At 35.7% G+C, this 20,420-nt stretch overlaps 1 protein-coding gene across 1 annotated transcript in view; it reads right to left on the bottom strand.

Annotated features, from left to right (window-relative positions):
• Positions 1-578: 578 nt before the first annotated feature.
• Positions 579-20,420, bottom strand: part of LANCL3 (LanC like family member 3) — a 115,559-nt gene continuing 95,717 nt past the window's right edge. Inside the window, exons 3-5 of the mRNA XM_037059555.1 lie at positions 19,651-19,848; positions 13,272-13,479; positions 579-3,816 (exon numbers count right to left, since the gene is read on the bottom strand). Coding sequence (XP_036915450.1) covers positions 3,657-3,816; positions 13,272-13,479; positions 19,651-19,848 — 566 coding nt within the window. The 3' untranslated portion in view covers positions 579-3,656. The remainder of the gene's footprint in view (positions 3,817-13,271; positions 13,480-19,650; positions 19,849-20,420) is intronic.

The following is a 20,420-nucleotide window of genomic DNA, read 5'->3' as shown; positions in this document are numbered from 1 at the left end:
TTCTATGCATGTAATAGGTACTTAAAATTCAGCTTCCCTTTTTAAATACATAAAGTGCCTGCAAATTAAAAACTCTCATCTTATCATTGACAATCCTCACCACAACCCTGTGAGGTGGAGAGGGTGATAACAATTATTATTATAATGGCCTGTGAAATTGAGAGAGAAAGGCTTTAAGGCTGTTTTTCTTTTAATCCTGTGTTTCCTTAATATGGTTATAAATCACAAACTTACATTTTTTGCATTGAAATTGACATTTCCTCTCTACATAAATTGAAACAATTTGAGTACTACCTTGATTAAAAGAAAATATTAGTGTATCAAAGAAAGTTACATACATAAATTGCCATGGAGAAGCTGTAATTTAGCATAGACTAACAAAGAACTCTGTTTTTCAAGATATCAAAAAGTGAAAACTATAAACTCAAGAGTGTAGTCAGTTACCTAAAGAATCGCAGGGGAATATATGCTGTGAAATCTCTGTTCTTTTTATTTCATTTTTTAAATTTTTTATTTAATATTTATTGTATTTTTCCATTACCATTTAGTGGTTTTTTACGCCCCCTCCCCCCAGCAATCACCACACTGTTGTCTACGTCTGCGAATCCTTTTTCCTTTTTGCTCAATTCCTCCACTCCGTGACCTCCCCCTGCCACTAGCTGTCACCTGTTCTCAATCTATGAGTCTGTCTCTGTTTTCCTTGTCAGTGCAGTTTGTTCATTACATTCCACATATGAGTGAAATCATATGGTATTTGCCTTTCTCTGACTGGTTTATTAAATCTCTTCTTATTTATCAGGTTACAAATGGAACAAAAAATAAAAACTGGTGGCTAAAATGGGATTGGGTAAAATAAAGATATATAATATTTTGGGATATGTGTGGGAGAGAAGGTTCATAAATGTGTTAATGAACCAAAATGCAGAGTTGTAATATGTCTCAAAACTTACCGTTCTCAAAATATAATGCAGTCTTCCCATTGTTAGGAGATTCTTTCAATATCCTCACATAGCTCCAATGTTACCTTCAGGGTTTATAATTGTTTATGTCATATATAGTAAATAATATTATAGTTATATTAGTGGTGGTGAATTGCCCCATAGTCTTCAAGTGGCAACATACTTAATTAAGCACTATTCAAACTATTACTATATAGAAGGGAAAAATTCGTTAATTAAATAAGAATTGACATGTCACACTTTTCTATGGCAACACTTAGGGGTATTTTTCCACTTGTTGGGAAAACAACATGATAGAAGAGTACTTTTCCAAACCTATAATTGTACTCTTTTGGGAAAATGAAAACTTACAACATGTTTAAGTACCAAAGAAGCTTACCCTTTTTACCAATTTACCAGCATGTCAATTAATAAAGACACATTCAAACATGGCGTTTGCTATGATTTGACACACAAAAGGGTTACCTTTTCACAATGGTCAAGCATAACAATGTCAGTTACCCTACTGAACCTTGAAAGGGCAAGTAAGCAAGGCAGAGTCCAACCTTTATGAAGTTCCTAAAAATGAAACAGATATATTGAGCTAGATGATTACTTCTTAGTGCTCTAGATTTCATGTCTCAAGGATGAATGGTGGAAGGATCAGCAGACAGAAACAGAAGGTAACCTCCAGGGGTATTTTGTATACTGCTACATCTTCAGCTTTTAGTCTGAATACTGAATAAATATACTTGGGAAATGAAACTCTGGATTTGAAAAGCAAGTATCACTCTCATTTCAAAAAGAGCCCACTTGTAGAAAGCATTTTTGTCTTAAGGCTTTCAGAAAGGTCCTTCACTATTCTTGAAAGAACTTCTAGAACCCAACTTTGTCAGTCATCTTAAAACTGCAAATTATGTGGTATTGCCCAAACCTGAGTTCTTTCAAAGATGAACAATTGAGGCCAATTTTGTATATTTATATCTGAGGATGTGAAAATGAAACAAGCTAAAAAGGTGAATGCTTTTCAAAACCTCTGTACTAGTTTGTTCTGATGAGTAAAAACATAAACAGTCATAAAAAATACAAAGGCAGTTCTTACCTTTTTTCAGCCACAGATTTGAGAATTTTATGAATGCTAGAGGTCATCCCAGAAAAATGAGCACGCACACATACACAGCACATGGGCACATGCCAACATAGACACATGTAGATGTACATATTTTTAGGCAACAAGAGTATTCCCCAACTGCTCCCAAAGTTCACCTATGAATCAGGAAGTGAAGAACTACTGAACTAAGTAAATGCTTGAATTACATGGGGATATACGTAAAATATATGCATATATATCCAAATATTTAATTACTAATTAAATAATTGTTCAGTCTTACATAGTATACAACTTCCTTGTCCTCTTTGATACATGAAATCACCAGTGACCAAGTCCTAGGAAAGGGGTAAACTCATGTTCTGAGTGTTGAAGCGGCAGATGCTCCTACAGTGTTCTGAAAAGCACTATTTACTTGAAGCAGTTTTACAATTTCTATGTGTTTACAGCAAGGTTGAATTTAATATGACAACTTGGCTCTGTGGGAATTGTAGACAATTTCTTGTGGAGCTTGTGTCTTGGAAGATAAGGTAATCAGCCAAGGAGTTCACTCATCTCCTAATCTAACAGTATAAATTTGAGTAACGTTCTTTTCACAATCACTAGCCTCTTCCTCTGCCAGTGTCTTACTGTTCTACAGGACCCAGTACTCCATCAAAGGTAGAAATGACACACTTTGGCAGTGGTTACCCTGATCTTTGAGGTGAGTGATTTTTTCCACAAGTATATTTTATGGTTTAGCTAATAGCTTCACAGGAATTATATAGTCATTTAAAAAGTACAATAAACAATAACAACTTACTCTTCAAATTGAGAAAAACATTTGACAGCAACACTTGCTACAGTATTTGTTAGCCTATGAATTTTACTATTTTAATTGGGCTTTAGGGAGAAAAAAGGAACCAGGAAAAGAGATGCTCTGAGGCCTAAGGAAAGTTCAAATTTCAGGGTTTTAATGAAGTTATGGTATGTACCCAGGGCAATGATAAAAATAGAGATTTGAAAATTTTCATATGAAAATTTCTCCACTTGGTAAAAATCATGAATTTCAGTAAATAAAGGCATAGGACAACCAACAGTTTCCTTTTTTTTTTGTCCTCCAGCAACCTGACACTTTATCCATCCTAGCAGCTTTCTCCTGGGCAATTATTTTAGTTTCAGATTGTCTTTACTGCTGAATTTAGTGGTGGAGGGCACCTACAAATGGTCAAATTCTCTCTCAAATTACAAAGGTGTTCACATTTTATGGCCATTGCTCACATTTCAATTTTGTTTTTTATGCCCTAACTGAAAAATGAATGATTTATCTTTCCATTTCTTCTTTGATTTCTGGTCTCATCTCTAGTCTCTGAAATACTGAATTTCTATGGTTTTTAGAAGAGTTGTGGTGTCTTTATTTTTCAGGTTCTCAAACTGTTCTACCTTATGTCTGGTATCACGTTGCCTTCACATGCCTGATCCACCCCTCTTCCTTTTTTCCTTCCTTCCTGTGGCAATGTTAAGGCTCATGGTTGTGATACCATTGAATGTGGCTTGTATGGAAACTGCCTCCATTAGGCTAGGGAAATCTCAAGGACTTTCTGCAATGCTACAGTGGGACATGGAGCCTTCTAAACAAAGATGCTGAAGAGAGGGAACTCAGCCTGACTGGGCTGCAGCAGATCAATCAGAAAGCACACTGTCCCAGAGAAGCCTTCATACAAGCTGTATATACTTTCAAGGACACGAGAACCTGCCTTGAATTCCTCGGTAAATAAAAATTCAGCAAACCTAAAAGAAGAAGAGAAAATACAGAGTTTTAACATTAGTGTTTCTACATTATTGACCTTGGGTTGCTTCTTTCTCCTCTCTGCTAAATTCAAGTTTTAGCATCATTTTCTTTACAGAATTGTATAATATTTAAAGAAAAACATTGTTAAAATAACAGAAGAGCCATTATGGCATTATGTGTGTTTCACAACAAATGATGTTGACAGGCAAATTCAACTATTTTGAGTATTGGCAAAGCAAATAAGTTTGTTTTTTCCTTAGGATTTCATTCCTTCTGTCATCCAGTAATTAAAAGTAAGAGACAGATAAGTAGTCATACTTTCATTTCTCTTGAATAGCAAGCTGAAATATGACTTTCTTTTAAAAAAGTAAATATGCTGTTTTTCTGCAGGAATATTTCTGAGCTAAGTTTCATTTATATGTGATGGAGAGGAGATTATGAAAATAAATGTGCAAGATTTTATACAATCTGTGCTTTGAGAAAACAAAAGAGTAAGATGAATGAGGAAAGGTGAACCTCATTTTATAATCATGATATCAAATGGCAAACTCAGCTACAATATAGACTATTTTTATGACATCTGCTTTAAAAATAAATCGCTGGCCTCTAAATTCTCTATGAAAGAGCTTTATACTTTTACTGGTTTTTGCCACAAATCCTATTCATGTTATTTATAATGGGTAACATTTTCAGTAGTTAATGGCATCTAAAGTGCTGTCACCAATGTCATCTCTTTACTAACTTGCTCTCCTCATTCCCATCACCAACAAAAATAATCACCAATTCACAGGCTAGAGCTCACAAGTTCGTAAGGCCTGACAACTAATACTGCCATAAATTTAGATGATTGCTACTACATAGGGGGTCTTATGAAGAGTGATTACTCATTTGATCTTTTTAAAGTTTTTGTAATTTTCGATAGCTGCTTAAAATAAATCAGTAGGACACATATTACAATTCTGTTTAGTGCAAATTTCTTAACTGTTTTCCTGAATATGAAGTAATTTCTAAATAAAGTTCAAAAGTTTTTCCCATCACCATTTTTGCTCAGAATAATGATGCATCCTATAAGTTAATTCAATATGTGTAATTACGTGATGATGCTTTATGGTATAGCTTCAAGAAATACTGACATTTTTAGTGCAATGGAACATTTGGCAGTCTGGACTCCATCTCAGAAAAAAAGTCTTCAAACACATAAAATTAAATACATAAGATCCCAAGGAAAATTAATTATATTAAAAGCAATAGTTAGCAACGAATTTGAACCAAATTTGTGATATAATAATATATGTACTCTTTATTAACACATTAAATAGTAGCAGATCTAATAACTGTGGATGTTTCTAAGTAGTGGTGGGAGTGAAATAAATTTCACAATATCTGCAACAAGAGTAATATATGACTTCTACTGGTGACAGAGTCACAGCTACTGCTAATTTTCCTGTGGCTTATTACTTACATTCAAAAGTGAAAACAATGCTACATTTCAGTTTGAGATATAATACACAAGCCCTAGATTAGGAAGCCCTGGCAAGGAAAAAAAAGCTGAGGTAGCAAAACTTACATCTGACAAAATAGACTTCAAAACAAAAGCCATAAAAAGAGACAGAGAAGGACACTTCATAATACTCAAGAGAAGAATCCATCAAGAAGACATAAATATTGTAAACATATACACACCAAACATAGGAGCACCCAAATACATAAGGAAACCCTTGGAGGAATTCAATAAACATATAGACAGCAATACAATTATAGTAGGGGATTTAACAGTCAACTGTCAAAAATGGGCAGATCTTCCAAACAAAATATCAACAAAGATATTGTGGAACTGAACAATGTACTAGAGCAAATGAACTTAACTGATATATATGGAACCTTTAATTCCAAAGAGGCAAAGTACACATTGTTTTCAAATGCAACATGGAACATTTTCAAAGATAGACCACATGATAGGACAAAAAAACAACCTCGACAAATTCAAAACAATTGAAATCATGTCAAAAATTCTCTCAGACCACAAGGGTTTGAAACTAGAAACTAACTTCAAGGAAAAAACTCAAAAATATTCAAATTCATGGAGAACAAATAGCATACTATAAACCAATGACAGGGTGAATAATGAGATCAAGGAAAAAATCAAAGAGATTCTGGAAACAAATGAAAATGAACACAAAACAATCCAAAACTTATGGGACACAGTGAAGGCAGTCCTCAGAGGGAAGTTCATAGCAATACAGACTACCTAAAAAAAGACAGTAACATTTCAAATAAACAACCTAACTGACATCTACAAGAACATGAGGAACAACAACAAACAAAGCCCAGAGTGAGTAGAAGGAGGGAAATAATCAAGATCAGATCAGAATTAATGACTTAGAGACTAAAAGGACAATTCTGAGCATCAATAAATTCAGGAGCTGGTTCTCTGAAAAGATAAGCAAAATCAACAAGCCTTTAATCAGGCTCATCAAGAAAAAAAAGGGAGAGGACCCAAATAAATAAAATCAGAAATGAAAGAGGAAAAATTACAACTGATACCACAGAAATACAAAGGATTGGAAGAACTTACTATGAACAACTATAGGCCAAGAAATTTAAAAACCTGGGTGAAATGGACGAATTTCTAGAAAAATATGATCTTCCAAAACTGATTGAAGAAGAAGCAGGAAGCCCGAACAGACCAATAACAGCTGCTGAAATTGAAGCAGTAATCAGAAAGCTTATGACACAAAAAAGCCCTGAACCAGACAGTTTCACAGGAGAATTGTACAAAATATTTAAGGAAGAGCTAGCCCCTATCCTTCTCAGACTATTACAAAAATCCAAGAAGTACAAAGTCTCCAAAACTCTTTTTATGAAACCAGCATCATCCTAATCCCAAAATGAGACAAAAACACAACAAAGAAATAAAACTACTAGCCAATATCACTGATGAACATAGATGCTAAAATCCTCAACAAAATATTGGCAAACTGTATCCAGCAATACATTAAATACATCATATACCATGATAAAGTGGGATTCATCCAAGGGATGCAAGGATAGTTCAATATTTGCAAATCAATAAACATAATACATCACATAAACAAAAGACAAAAATCACATGATCATATCTATAGATGTAGAAAGAGCATTTGATAAGATATAGCATCCATTTATTATAAAAACACTCAGCAGGCCCTGGCTGGTGTAGCTCAGTGAATTGAGCACGGGCCTACGAACCAGACTATCGAGGTTCGATTCCCAGTCAGGGCACATTCCTGGGTTGTAGGCCAGTTCCCAGCAGGGGCCAGTTCCCAGCAGGGGATGCACAAGAAGCAACCATACATTGATGTTTCTCTTCCTCTGTCCTTCCCTTCCCCTCTAAAGATAAATAAATAAAATATTAAAAAAGACCACTCAGTAAAGTGGGAGTAGAGGGAGCATATCTCAACATAATAAAGGCAATATATGAAAAAAGTACAGCCAAAATCATATACAATGGGCAAAAACTGAAAGCTTCCCCACTAAGATCAGGAACAAGACACAGATGTCTGCTTTCACCACTTCTATTCAACACAGTATTGGAAGTTCTAGTCACAGTGATTAGACAAGAAAATAAAATAAAAGGCATCCAAATTGGAAAGGAGGTAGTGAAACTGTCATTGCTTACAGATGACATAATAATGTACATAGAAAATCCTATAGATGCCACCAAAAACCTACTCGACCTAATAAGTGAATTTGGCAAAGCAGAGGGATACAAAGTCCATATTCAGAAATCAAAGGCATTTTTGTACACCAACAATGAAGTATCAGAAACAGGAATCAGGAAAAATATTACATGTGCTGTAGCAACAAGAAAAATAAACTACCTAGAAATAACCTTAACCAAGGAGGTAAAAGACCTTTACTCAGAAAACTACACAACACAGAGGGAAGTAATTAGGGAAGACACAAATAAATGGAAGCATACACTATATTCATGGATTGGAAGAATTAACATCACCAAAATGCCCATACTGCCCAAAGCAATTTATAGATTCAATGCAATCCCTATCAAAGTGCCAATGACATATTTCACAGATAGAGAACAAACATTGCAAAAATTTATATGAAACCATAAATGACTGCAAATGGCCACAGAAATTTGGCAAAGAGGAGAAAAGTAGGAGGGATCACAATACCTGTCATCAAACTATATTACAAGGCTACAGTAATCAAAACAGTCTGGTACTGGCATAAGAACAGACACATAGATCAATGGAACAGAATAGAGAGCCCAGAAATAAAGCCAAGTCTCTATGGTCAATTAATATTTGGCAAAAGGGGCAGAAGCATAAAATGGAGTAAAAAAAGCCTCTTCAACAAACAGTCTTAGGAGATCTGGACAGCTACATGCAAAACAATGAAATTCAACCACCAACTCACACCATACACAAAAATAAACTCAAGATGGAAAAAAGACTTAAATATAAGTTGTGATACCATAAAAGTCCTGGAGGTGAACATAGGGAGGAAAATTTCAGATATTCCATGCAGCAATATTTTCACTGATGTGTCCCCTAGAGCAAGGGACATAAAGGTAAGAATAAACAAATGGGACTTCATCAAAATAAAGTTTCTGCATGGCTAAAGAAAACATCAGCAAAATGAAAAGGGAATAGTGCAGCCACTGTGGAAAACAGTATGACATTTCCTCAAAAAATTCAAAATGAAACTTCCTTTGACCTGGCAGTTCCACAGCTGGGATTATACTCTAAGGATCCTGAGTCACCAATTCTAAAGAGCCTATGCACCTCAATGTTCATACCAGCACAATTCACAACAGCCAAGTGCTGGAAGCAATCTAAGTTCCTATCAGTAAATAAGTGGATCAAAAAACTATGGTACATTTACACAATTGAATACTGTGCAGCAGAAAGAAAGAAGGAGCTCCTACCCTTCGCAACAGCATGGGTGGAACTGGAGAGCATTATGCCAAATGAAATAAGCCAGGTGGTGAAAGAAAAATACCATATGATATTACCTATAAGTAGAACCTAATCAAGAAAATAAACAAGCAAGCAAAATATAACCAGAGACATTGGAATATAGAGCAAACTGACAGTAACCACAGGGGAGGGGGGAGGGAGATAATGGGGGAAAGAAGGGAAAGGGTCATCAAGAAACATGTATAAAGGACCCATGGACAAAGCTAAAGGGCATACGGTTGGAGGGTGAGAGGTGGGGGTGGGAGGGGTGGCAGAAAGTGGTGGTTGAAAAATGGGGACAACTGTATTTGAGCAACAATAGAAATGATAAAAACAAGAAGCCCTGGTGTAGTAGAAAGAGAAAGAACTTTGAAGTTGGAATCAACCACTCTGATAATTTCATGTTATATGACATTTTGAAAATGTCTTAATCTGAGTTTAAAATAGTGAATTGCAGAGCTGCACAAAATTATCTGTAATAATTAAAGATACTATATGTTAAGCTCTGAGCATATAGCAAGCATTCAATACATGGTAAATTTCATTTATTCACATAAGCATACTATAGCAGAGTATTTGTTAAACAGAGGCAACCATTCTAACATACTTTAAAAGAAACCCACAGTTAATTTTGCTCTGTCTTCTTCCAATGTTTTTCCCTAAGTTTAATTGATTTATTATATTGTTAAAATTAGTCTGTATAGTATTTGGTATCCTACATTGTTTTACTTAAAATAATATGATGAATATTTTTGTGCTATTCAAAATAATATCTAAACAGTATATGAGCACAACAATTTAGAAGCATAATAGCAATGCAGGAGAGTCACAGTTTCATTGTATTCTGACTTGTATAGCATGTTATCATATTAAAATGGAAATGATTGTTTCCAATAATTTACCCAATGGTGTAGAATTCAAACTAGTAAATTCATTTTTCTAAAACATTCTGTCAAAATAGAATTTAGAATGGTAATTATACAACTAAAAAGAATTAAAGACACTGAAATCATATATCAAAAGCTGGTGGTTATGACCAACTAAACTCAGACAAAAATTCATTGATTTGAGTTTTTAGTTACTATTATTTTTTATTAGGATGATGAAAGTTATTTTAATTAAACATTCTTTTAAACTTTTCAAAAAGAAAATAAAGGAAAGGAACAGTAGAAAGTCAAAATATAGGCAGAAAATAATAAGTTAGAAAGCAAAAGAGAAAAACAAAGAATTAATAAACAAAACCAAAGTCAGTTCTTTGAAAGCATGAACAACATAGACAAAATGCTGGTGTGTCTGACCAAAAAAGGAGAAGTATTAGGAGGCATATAAGCACAGACATGTGAGATTTAAAATATCATAGAACTATAGAGTTACAGCTTTACCTCAAACATTTGAAAATCCAATCAGATAACACACTTTTGTAGGAATACATTTAGTTCAAAGATTAATTTAAAAAAATAGAAAATCTGAAAAAGTAAGAAATCATAGAAGAAATTGAACAGGTTGTCAAATATTTTTCTGGGACCATCAATTCCAACTCTATGTTAAAAGTAATAGGCGATAACCAAGTAATGTTTGTTCTGGAGAGGTATATATCGTTTAACATCATTGCCTTAGGAACTGTCAAAATGAAGGAAGTCCCCCTACTTTGTGCCACCAAATAATTCACTTAACTTTGAATTATAATGAAGTAGAAATTTTAGTATTCTATGCACTTAAATGCAATGCCCATATACTACTCAGATATTACCTGAAATTTTTCATTCTGTAACTGTGAGGAATTTAAGTTTTCTAAAGGGCCTGGGACTCCAGAACCTTATAACTAAGACTCTGTAAGCTAGAACTGGCTGCCAGAAAAATAAATTGTTCTGGCCCTTTTTAATATGCTTCCTAGAGTATGACAACCTCTGATGAAATTTATCCCAAAGGTGATATCGCATCAATCTAGATAAGATCCAAAAAGACTTACTTTCTCTAGAAATAAAGGGTCAGGTTGCAACCTGAACAGTTTAGGGAGCATGAATCAAAATACATTAACAGAATTCCTACACAATGGAGCTTCAAAAGAGGACTTACATATGGTAGTATTTTTTTCTACAGTGCACACACACAAATATCACAAGTGACATTTTATGTTTAACATTGAATATTATGTAAGTTGGCTTAGGAAAGCCTTTCTGAGGCAATGACTTCTGAGTGAAGGTCTCAATGAACTGAGGCACTGGGAGATATACACATACACAAAAGTGAGCATTACAGGTGGAAAGAAGCAAAACTTCAAAAGCCACGAGAGAGATTGTAGCTGGCATCCTAACAAAATCACAAGGAAGCTACTATTGTAGAAAGAACCAAGAAAAAGAGTAGGGGATGGTATCAAAATGGTAAAGGGAGGCAAAATCCTGCAGGCCGTAGGGTGGGGTGTATGCGACCCAGGATGGCTATAAATGTGGCCCAACACAAAATTGCTAATTTTTTTAAAACCTTTTTTTTTGCTAATCATTTTTCATTAGGGTTTATGTATTTAATATGTCACCCAAGACAACTCTTCTTTCAGTGTGGCCCAGAGATGCCAAAAGGTTGGACACCCCTGCTTAGGGCCTTTCATTCAAAGGACAAACTTTGGCTTTTACTCTGAAAAACAGAAAACCACTGAATTATCCTGAGTAGAGACATGTCATAATCTGACATGATAAACCCATGGGAAGCAAATTTAAAAAATTATGTGAAACAGAAGAGCATTCCTAATGAAATCAGTATAAAAGTGAGGACGTTCACTATTCTTCTTATTACTGAAACTTGTTTTGAAGATTCTGACCCATGAAATAGGAATTTTTTTAAAAGAGTATACAAAAGATAAACTAACAAAATTATAATTATTTGCAGATAATATAAGTGTCTATTTAAAAAACCTAGTGGAATCTAATGTAAGTTTCATAGAAACAGTAATAGAGTTCAGTAAGCTGGATAGATATATCACTAGAAAACTTAGCAAAATTAAGATGTTTATAAGATGCAAAGCAGATTTATATAAAAGAAGTGCATCTTAGAGTGCTAAACTGCAGTGATATGTATGCTTTGAAAAATTTTCATAAGTACCAATAATAAATGAAAATACGGAGAAGGAAAAAAATTCCACTCACAAACCTGGAAATAAAATACTAGAGATAAAATTAACAAGAAATATACATGATCTTTTTCATAAGTTCAAAACTTTACCAAATGGTATTTTTTTTAATTTTTAAAGATTTTATTTATCTTTAGAGGGAAAGGAGAGGAGAGAGGGAGAGAAATATCAATGTATGGTTGCCTCTCATGAGTCCCCTGCTGGGAACTGGCCTGCAACCCAGGCATGTGCCCTGACTGGGAATCGAACCACGATCGCAAATGGTATTTTTTAAAACTGAAATAAAGGGATAACACACCATGTTCCTGGATGGAAAAAATCAGTTTTCTAAAGATATTAATTCTCACTAATGTAAGCTACAAATTCATTGAAACTCCAATGAAATTGCCATAGGGATTTTTTAAATTTGAAATGCTGATTCTAAAATACAGTTGGAAGGATGAAGGAACAGCTAAGAAAAATTAGAAATACATAAATAATGAAAGCTAGAAAGTCCAGAAACAAACCCATACATTTATATAAATTCAGTTTATGATAAAACTGGGATTTCAAATCATTAGGGTAAGCAGTCAACAGATGTTAGTGTGGTTTTGTCTTTTATTTTAAAAACTCAAAGATTGATATCCATCTGACAGCATTAAACAAAAATAGTGAGTTCTAGAATAATCAAAGATTTAAAATGTAAGATCATAATGGTATTCAAAGTCAGTGTAAATATTTCCCCCTTTTTTGCCATTTTAAAGTAAGAAGGGTCTTTTTAGCAAAACACAAAATCCAGAAAGCTTGAAAATTTAACAACTTTGACAAGAAAAATACTTAAATTTTTTGTCTAGTGAAAGACCACGAACTAAGTTGAAAGAAAAATGACAAAGTAGGAAAATATTTACATTGTATATTGAAAGAGTTACAATGGTCAATATAAGCATCATAATAGAAAAATGGGCAAAAACGGGATAAGAATACCTGTTGGTCTAATGACTTCAATTCTAAAATTTCTCTTATAAGAAATGCTTGCACAAGGGCATATAAGTGTATGTACTGGATATTTAGGACAATTTAGTTTGTGTTAGTAAATATTGAATATGCACAACTGTCAATTGCTTATAGATTGATTAAATTATAATGGTGCATCTACAGTAAATAACTATATAGTCATTAAAATTATGAGAGATCTATATAAAGTGAAATGGTGTCTCTTTAAATTGTTTCTTTAAAATACAAGTTGCAATCAATGTACATAGTACTGTTATGCATTTAGAGTGCATAGTTGATATATTTATTTTTACACTTTTTAAACTATGTGACTCTTACCTATTCAGAACATTAGTTAGATTAACATTTGTGAAAAAATTATATGTGAAGAATGGCTGACCTTTGGGCTCGGTAGATGTATTTAGAGTTTCCTGTGAGCCGATATAGCAGCAGGAAGACATAAGCACTGCCAGCTACACCATGGCAAATTCCTGGCCCCTTCTTTAGCAGACCCTTCTGCCATGTGAGCTCTCCACATCGGATACATGTGTCCAGGTACTGCGGTTTCTTGGAAACGAGATAAGCTTTGGCAAACAGATAGGCAATTCCTGTGAAAACATCAAAGATATTAGGGGTGACTTTCAGGGACTCATACTATAGAACAGAACTTCTCAAACTGTAAAAGGCTCACAAATCACCAGTGTATTGGTAAAATATCCATTTTAGTCTGGTAGTTCTGAGGTGGGGCCTGAAATACTACATTTCTAACAAGTGTCCTGCTGGAGACCACATTTTGGTTATAGCAAGGCTATAGAATCTCCTACAAGGGAGTCTTATTTTTTTTCCTGTGAGATTCAAGTTGTTTGAGTTGTATCATGGTGTTGGTCCCTGGAGAAAGAGCAATAAGTACAGAGTTTGATAAAATCCATAATTTAAAAATTAATATTTAACTATGGATACTCTGGTAAGCATTATGCATATCTGGCTATTTGGAGTGGCTAAATGTTTATAGTTTGCCTATTCTATCTCCCACCCCAAGGTTCAGAATTTACAATGCTAAAGTACTTATAACTATACACCTTTTCTTAAGAGCAAATCTTGGAGTCCTGCTAAAAAGTATAATGGTCCCAAATGACTTGGCCAAGACTTCTACTTCAGTTGTGAAATGAGTTCATCCCAACTTGATTGTTCCAAGGAAAGACATTTTCCTTCAAAGCTTCTCAACAAAGGCAATCTCAATTACATAGGCAGGAATAGAAATAACAGAAGCAACAACTATTAATAGAAGCATTTCCCTCAAGTTTTAGGTGTTCATCCTCAGATCACCTAATTCTCAAGATCACTCTCTCTCCTACATGGGCTACCTTACTTCTGTATAAGGTAGAAAAGACTGGAATTTAGTAAGTATCTTAACTAACTCATCGAGGTTTTCTCTGCCTTTCATTATCTTTGACTAGGCTCTTTTACAACTCTGTAGAAGTAGGATTACTGTTTAGAAAACTGATAGTAATTTAAAGAGTTTCTGTCCTTAGAAACTCACATTCTGTTTGATAGATGTTGGACTGATATCCCTCCACCTTTGTGGAAGGAAGCATCAGGTTTTGCATCTACTGAGTGAATTTATGTCAGCATTCCTAATCGCCTATAAATATGTCTGCTCTTTGGATTTCCTTTTGAACCAGTTGTAACACTTTACTGGATCCCTCATTAATTAATGAGCAAATAAAATAATTCATATATGTTTATTTTATATTTGTCTGGGGCTCATGACTTTATTCTCTTTTAATATTTATCCTCTAACACTTCCTATGATTAACACATATATTCATTCACTATATCCATTCATTTGGAAGTGTTCAATATCTACTGTATGCACAGCCCTAGGTATGGCTGATTTCATGGGCATGCACAGTGTAACAAGGGCCTCCAAAAGGGCCCCATGCTGTGTTTAATGCTCTGTTGTTGACATCTCGAAATTCTTAATCATTTTTAAGATAGGTACATTTTCATTTTGTACCAAACTCTCCATATTATGTAGCAAGTCCTGGCCTTGGGTGATTCAAAATAAGTGCTAAACATGATTCTTTCTCTTCAGGAAGGCAGTTGTCTAGAAAGGAAGAGAAAAATATATACATGTGACTGACACATAATAAGACATGTAGTTCATACTTTTGCAGCATAAAATGAATGGTTCTGTCAATTATACTAGAGGGATCAGAAAAGTGGAAGTTCCCTGAGGGAGACAGGTGAAGTAGGGCTTTCTTCAAGACTATATAGGATGCATAGGAAACTTCAGGCCCAAGGTTAGGGACAGAGAGCATTGCAGGCATCAAGATCATCAAGGGCAAAGATTCAGAGCCTGGACAAATAATCTACATGAAGATCAGTGGGGCAATGTTCTAACCAACAGGTTATCACCCCATATACAGGTGGGGTGGAAGGCTAAATGGGGTTCACATTAGGGATGGTTTTACAAGTCCAGTTAGGTTGTTTGGAGTGTATTCTGTGGTAAACAGGGAACCAGTCAGTGGGAGTGTTTTTGTTGTGGATTGTTTGGGTTTTTTTTAATGATGTGATTAGTAGGATAGACAAAATGCCCCACACTGGTGTCAGGAGAGATCTAAAGAAGGGCAATGGGATAGCTGTAAACCAATCATATGGCAAAAAGAGGGCAAAGAGGCTAATGAAAGAGATTGCTGACAGAATTTGGTGGTTGTTTAGATAGTAAGTGAATACTTACTATATGCCAGGTACACCAGCAGGTGCCAAGGTTTTAAAAAGTCCCTGCCTTCATATTGTTTACAGCCTAATTGGAGGTATTAATTAGGCTATGTGCGGAGGTAATTAGAGTATGAAGAAGCCCACGGGAAAGCCCTCTAACCCACACTTAGAGGCAGGAAAGGCCCACAGGGGTGAGTGACACCATCTAGCCTGAGTATCAAAGGATGAGGAAGAACTAGCCAGGTGAACTGCGGACCCTTCATGCTCTGCCGGATCATCCTAACCTTGCTGGCAGGTGCCCCATCTCCCATTTGCTATGACCTGGCTGCTAACGAAGTTCACAGTCGCCCTCTTCTTGGGAGATTTGCCCTCAGCCAAATGGGAAATTAGGCTAGATGCCCAACCCCCAGCAGATTTCAGCCAATGACTGACACAGAGGTAAAAAAAGGTCAGCCCCCTGCCTCAAGACAAACCAATTCTGTGGCATAATGTGCCTCTTAGTTTCCCCTCAAAATCCAGGTGACACTAGTCTCCAGGTGAGATACAGAAAACCCTTTGTGGCCCAGCTCCTATCTGTTCTGCAATTTTCCCCTCTATTCCCTACCTAAAGCTTTCCACTCTGGTAAAACCAAACTGCCCAGATCCCCTTCCTTCACTATAGATTCCATGCCTCTGACTGATTTTTACTGGAACAAATTTCCCACCTTTCTTGGTCTGGACAACTTCCCTCAAGTATCACCTCCTTCAGGAACCCTTTCCTAAACCTGGAGGAACACCAAGAACCCCTCCTCTGAGCTCCCATCATTCCTTATACAAACCTCAGCACTTAACAGTTACCACATTAAAATTCTCTGTGTACATGTCTGCCTCCCCTAGTATAGTGAAAACTACTCAAGGGTGGGATCTCTATCTTGTTCATCTTTGCTCCCTCAGTTTGTGGCATGGTGTTTCACACATGGCACGGGGTTTGCAAATGTCTGCTGACCCTATAATGTCTCATTTCTCAACCCAGCATAGGCCGTCACTGAGCAGAGGTAAGACAAGGGGAAGGAAGAAGGGCTAAAATGGTCCAATTGCTATAGACCACTAACCCCAGACACATTATAAGTATTGATCCTATGGTTCTGGCCAGAGAGAAGGGATCTCTGCTTGCAGCCTGGATCACAGAATGGTAAATGGAAGGGACCTTGAAAAACTTCTAAATCTATTGTCTCCTAATCCCACCTAATGAAATCCACAATAAGACTTTAAAAGGAAGGCATGATGGATTTCTTTGCTTTTGATGGGAACTAGGTCATCTCACCATGGCAATGCTGTGTGTTAATGATAAAAAACCTGAGTCAGCAATGATATATGTCTCTGCCAAAGACAACTGGAGAAAGGAATTATTACTTAAGAACTAATGTTTGAGAGACTAAGTCTTTGAAAATGTGCAATGAAGCAGAGCCTTGAGACAGCCAGACTTAACATATACAGTTTCAACATTCTGGGGATCACCAGGTGGGTCCATTCTTAGATCAGTAATTTCACAGAGGTATGCACTGCACAGTGTGGACTACAAAGCTGAGTGACAATGACACCTGTGCTGCACAGGCCATTGTTGTTTTCAATTCAGTTACCTATCCAAGAGCCCTTGTGAAATTATTTTTAAAAAACCAGCCACACCTGTGTTTCACATGGAGGAAAGGAAAGGCACAGTGTTACCACAGCAATGATGTAACATAATGCAGTCTAAACTTTATTTTAGCTATAGCATTTGTTTTAATGACTTTTGAGTGACTTTTGTTCTGTATTTCAGAATCATTAAGGCTATGATGAAGTCATATGAATTTGCCTGCTATACTTCCTTGCATTTAGTGATAAAAATTATACAACTCCCTGGGTATTTATATATGAGTATGTCTGCAAATCTTTTGGGATATATCCCTCAGAGATGGCAAAGCTGCACAGGATAAAAAGGGGTCTGTTGTGGTAAAAATATTGAGTGTCACTACTCCATCTCAAGGGGCTCATTTCAAAGATGAAGAAATAAAGGCAAAATAAACAAAGTGGTTTTTTCAAGGTCACATAAGTGGTTACTGTCAGAGCTATACATAGAACCCAGTATTGCTATTTTAACTTAGAGTTAAGGACTATTTCTACACTGCATAAATGAAAACTACTAAGGTGATCACCTGTAGAGGTGGGTTTAAGGAAAGTCAATAGGAAACAATTACAGGAGGAAATAAAGTATCATTGATGAAGTTCCTCACTGTAGATTGTCTGTGGCAGGTTTTTAATCACAGAATCAATCTGCTGTCCCAAACAATCTGAACTGTTCATAAATCTACTCTTGAAAAATATTTTCCTCAAAAAGTAAAAATCGTTTTTCTAGATCATCTTCTGTTTATAATTTTTGAGAGTTTACTGTCATCTTCAGAGAAATCATGATGGTCTTTGACCTGCACTTATCAGACTTATAATCATACATGATGCTGTTTCTAGCAGCTCTCTTAAGAGGAAGACCAATACCCTTGAGGTGGGAATCCAGATTGGCAGAAATAATGGGCCCCATTTGGTCCTTTATGCATTTGTAAACTGGTTTATTTTTGGTAGTCCAGTGAATACACGGGTTGAATGATTTTTCTTTGCAACCTGTATTTAATTTTACCAAGATACTGAATATAAATGATACATGAGGATAAAGTTCCCAGGGCGATGAACCCTTTGCTATATTGCTATGGTACGTGATTTATGAAGACAGATGGAGTATGGGGTACAAGAAAGGATGGAATAAGTGCCCTTTAAGACACCCACATCAATTAACTGACCCACTCATTTTAGTAAATTATCTTCCATTTCTTTATAGGGCTGTTACTGGTACAACTAAGTCCTTTCAAAATATTCTGTATTTTAACTTGGTAAATCTGTAAAATTCAAGGATCCTTGTGTGCTTGAAGGATATCCAGAGATCATCACTGAAAATGATGAAAGAGAATGGGAAATGGGATTGTTGGGCATATAATGAAGAGCTATCATTTCCAGAATGGTAAATAACTTGTTTTTCTTCAAAAAGTTCAAAGCAATAAGATATGAGCTCAAATTGTAACTGGCGGAATTAACCTAGACATAATGCACAATGTTCTGGCACTGGTACAAGCACACGTAGGAGCCTTTGAAGTCCCTTCCTTAGGTAAACGTGTCAGGCAGAGAAAAAAATGGCCAATGGAATAAAGCTTGTATTGTTAATCAACTCAAATGGTACCAAGGGAAAAATAAAATTATAGTTCGATTAAAGACCATTAATTAGGTAAAGAGGGGGAGGAAAATAATAAAAACCTGTTAACAAACTAAAGAAAATATATTTTATAGCTACTCTTATCACATTGAGTCATAGCCTTGAAAATTTAAGTCCATTCCTAATCCAAAAATGTTGTGTTATTTTGGTATTTTAAGTCTTTCACCTGGCCATTCAAACAAAATTAATTGATTTATTTGAATTTAACTTTCTCCTTCTTTGAAGACCTAATTAGCAGTGTATTGAGGTTTTAAAAAAGGAAAAGATGGGATCTGATAAGTTTCTAGGCTCAGTTCCAGAAAGTTCAGTGCAGATGGCTTCTCTTCTCTAGACTTTTTTATTAGGTGATGATGGAAATCCTCATTTAAAAAAGAATTCTAGAACAGTGCATCTCAAACTTTAATATGTATACCAATCATCCAGGGATCTTATTAAGACACAGATTTTAGCCTGGGTTGGTGTGGCTCAGCAGATTGAACACAGGCCTGTGAACCAAAGAGTTGCTGGTCCAATTCCCAGTCAGGGCACATGCCTGGGTTACAGGCCAGGTCCCCAGTAGGGGGTGCGTGAGAGGCAACCACATATTGATGTTTCCTCTCTTTCTCCCTCCCTTCCCCTCCCTCTAAAAATAAATAAATAAAATCTTTAAATTTTTTTCATATTGGCCTTTTTATCTCATGTAGTAATGATATGAGAAATACCCTCACTTCTCAGAAAAGGCACCTTTCTTTGACTAAGCCTGATGAAAGGCAATGTTTTCAGATAATAATGAGTGTGATACCTGGGGCGCCGTGGCACCAGTGCACCAGCTCATTTTCTCTCTCAATGGCCTCGCCAAGCTCAGGTGGCCAGTTGCAGTTCTGTTCCTGTTCCATGAGGAAGTCCACACTCTGCCATACCAGCTCCTGATCTGAGGGCTTGATGTGCTCATAGTAAGAAAGAAGCATCTGGAGAATGGATGACAGGCCATGAGCTGCTCCTATATTGACAAACAAAGCATAATTAATGCACACAATTGGGAAGAGAGCCAGTTTAATTTAGTCAAAAGACAATCATAGCATAAATAAAAAGAATGGCAATATTACTTGGAAGCACACAGTGATATAATAGTTGAGCTGCCAGAGAACTAGGCTTCTGGGGAACATAGGTTAGAACAGGGGTGGGTAAATTACAACCAAACTAAGGTCAAATTTGGCTCACTGCCTGTTTTGTAAATAAAGTTTTATTGAAACACAACCTTGCTCATTCACTAGTCTATTGTCTATGGCTGCTTTTGTGCCACAATGGCAGAGTTGTTTATGTGATAGAAACCACAGGGACCAAGAAACCTAAAATATGTATTATTTATTCCTTTACTTTAAAAAGTTTAGTAATCAATCCCTGTTTTAGAGGAAATATTTTTGAAAACTTTATAATTAACATATTGATAGCTTTTATAGAAATACACTTAAAGTGCTTGAAAATAACTTATTCTTGGTATTCTAAACATTCATTCATTTGTTCACACATTCATTCAATACATAAGAATTAAACACCTACTATGTGCCAGAT

Source organism: Sturnira hondurensis, unplaced genomic scaffold (genome assembly GCF_014824575.4).
Source record: "Sturnira hondurensis isolate 20B ecotype Veracruz unplaced genomic scaffold, ASM1482457v3 Scaffold0011192, whole genome shotgun sequence".
Lineage (NCBI taxonomy): Eukaryota > Metazoa > Chordata > Mammalia > Chiroptera > Phyllostomidae > Sturnira > Sturnira hondurensis.
Note: the sequence above shows the minus strand (reverse complement) of the source record. Positions and strands in the feature narration are given on the sequence as shown.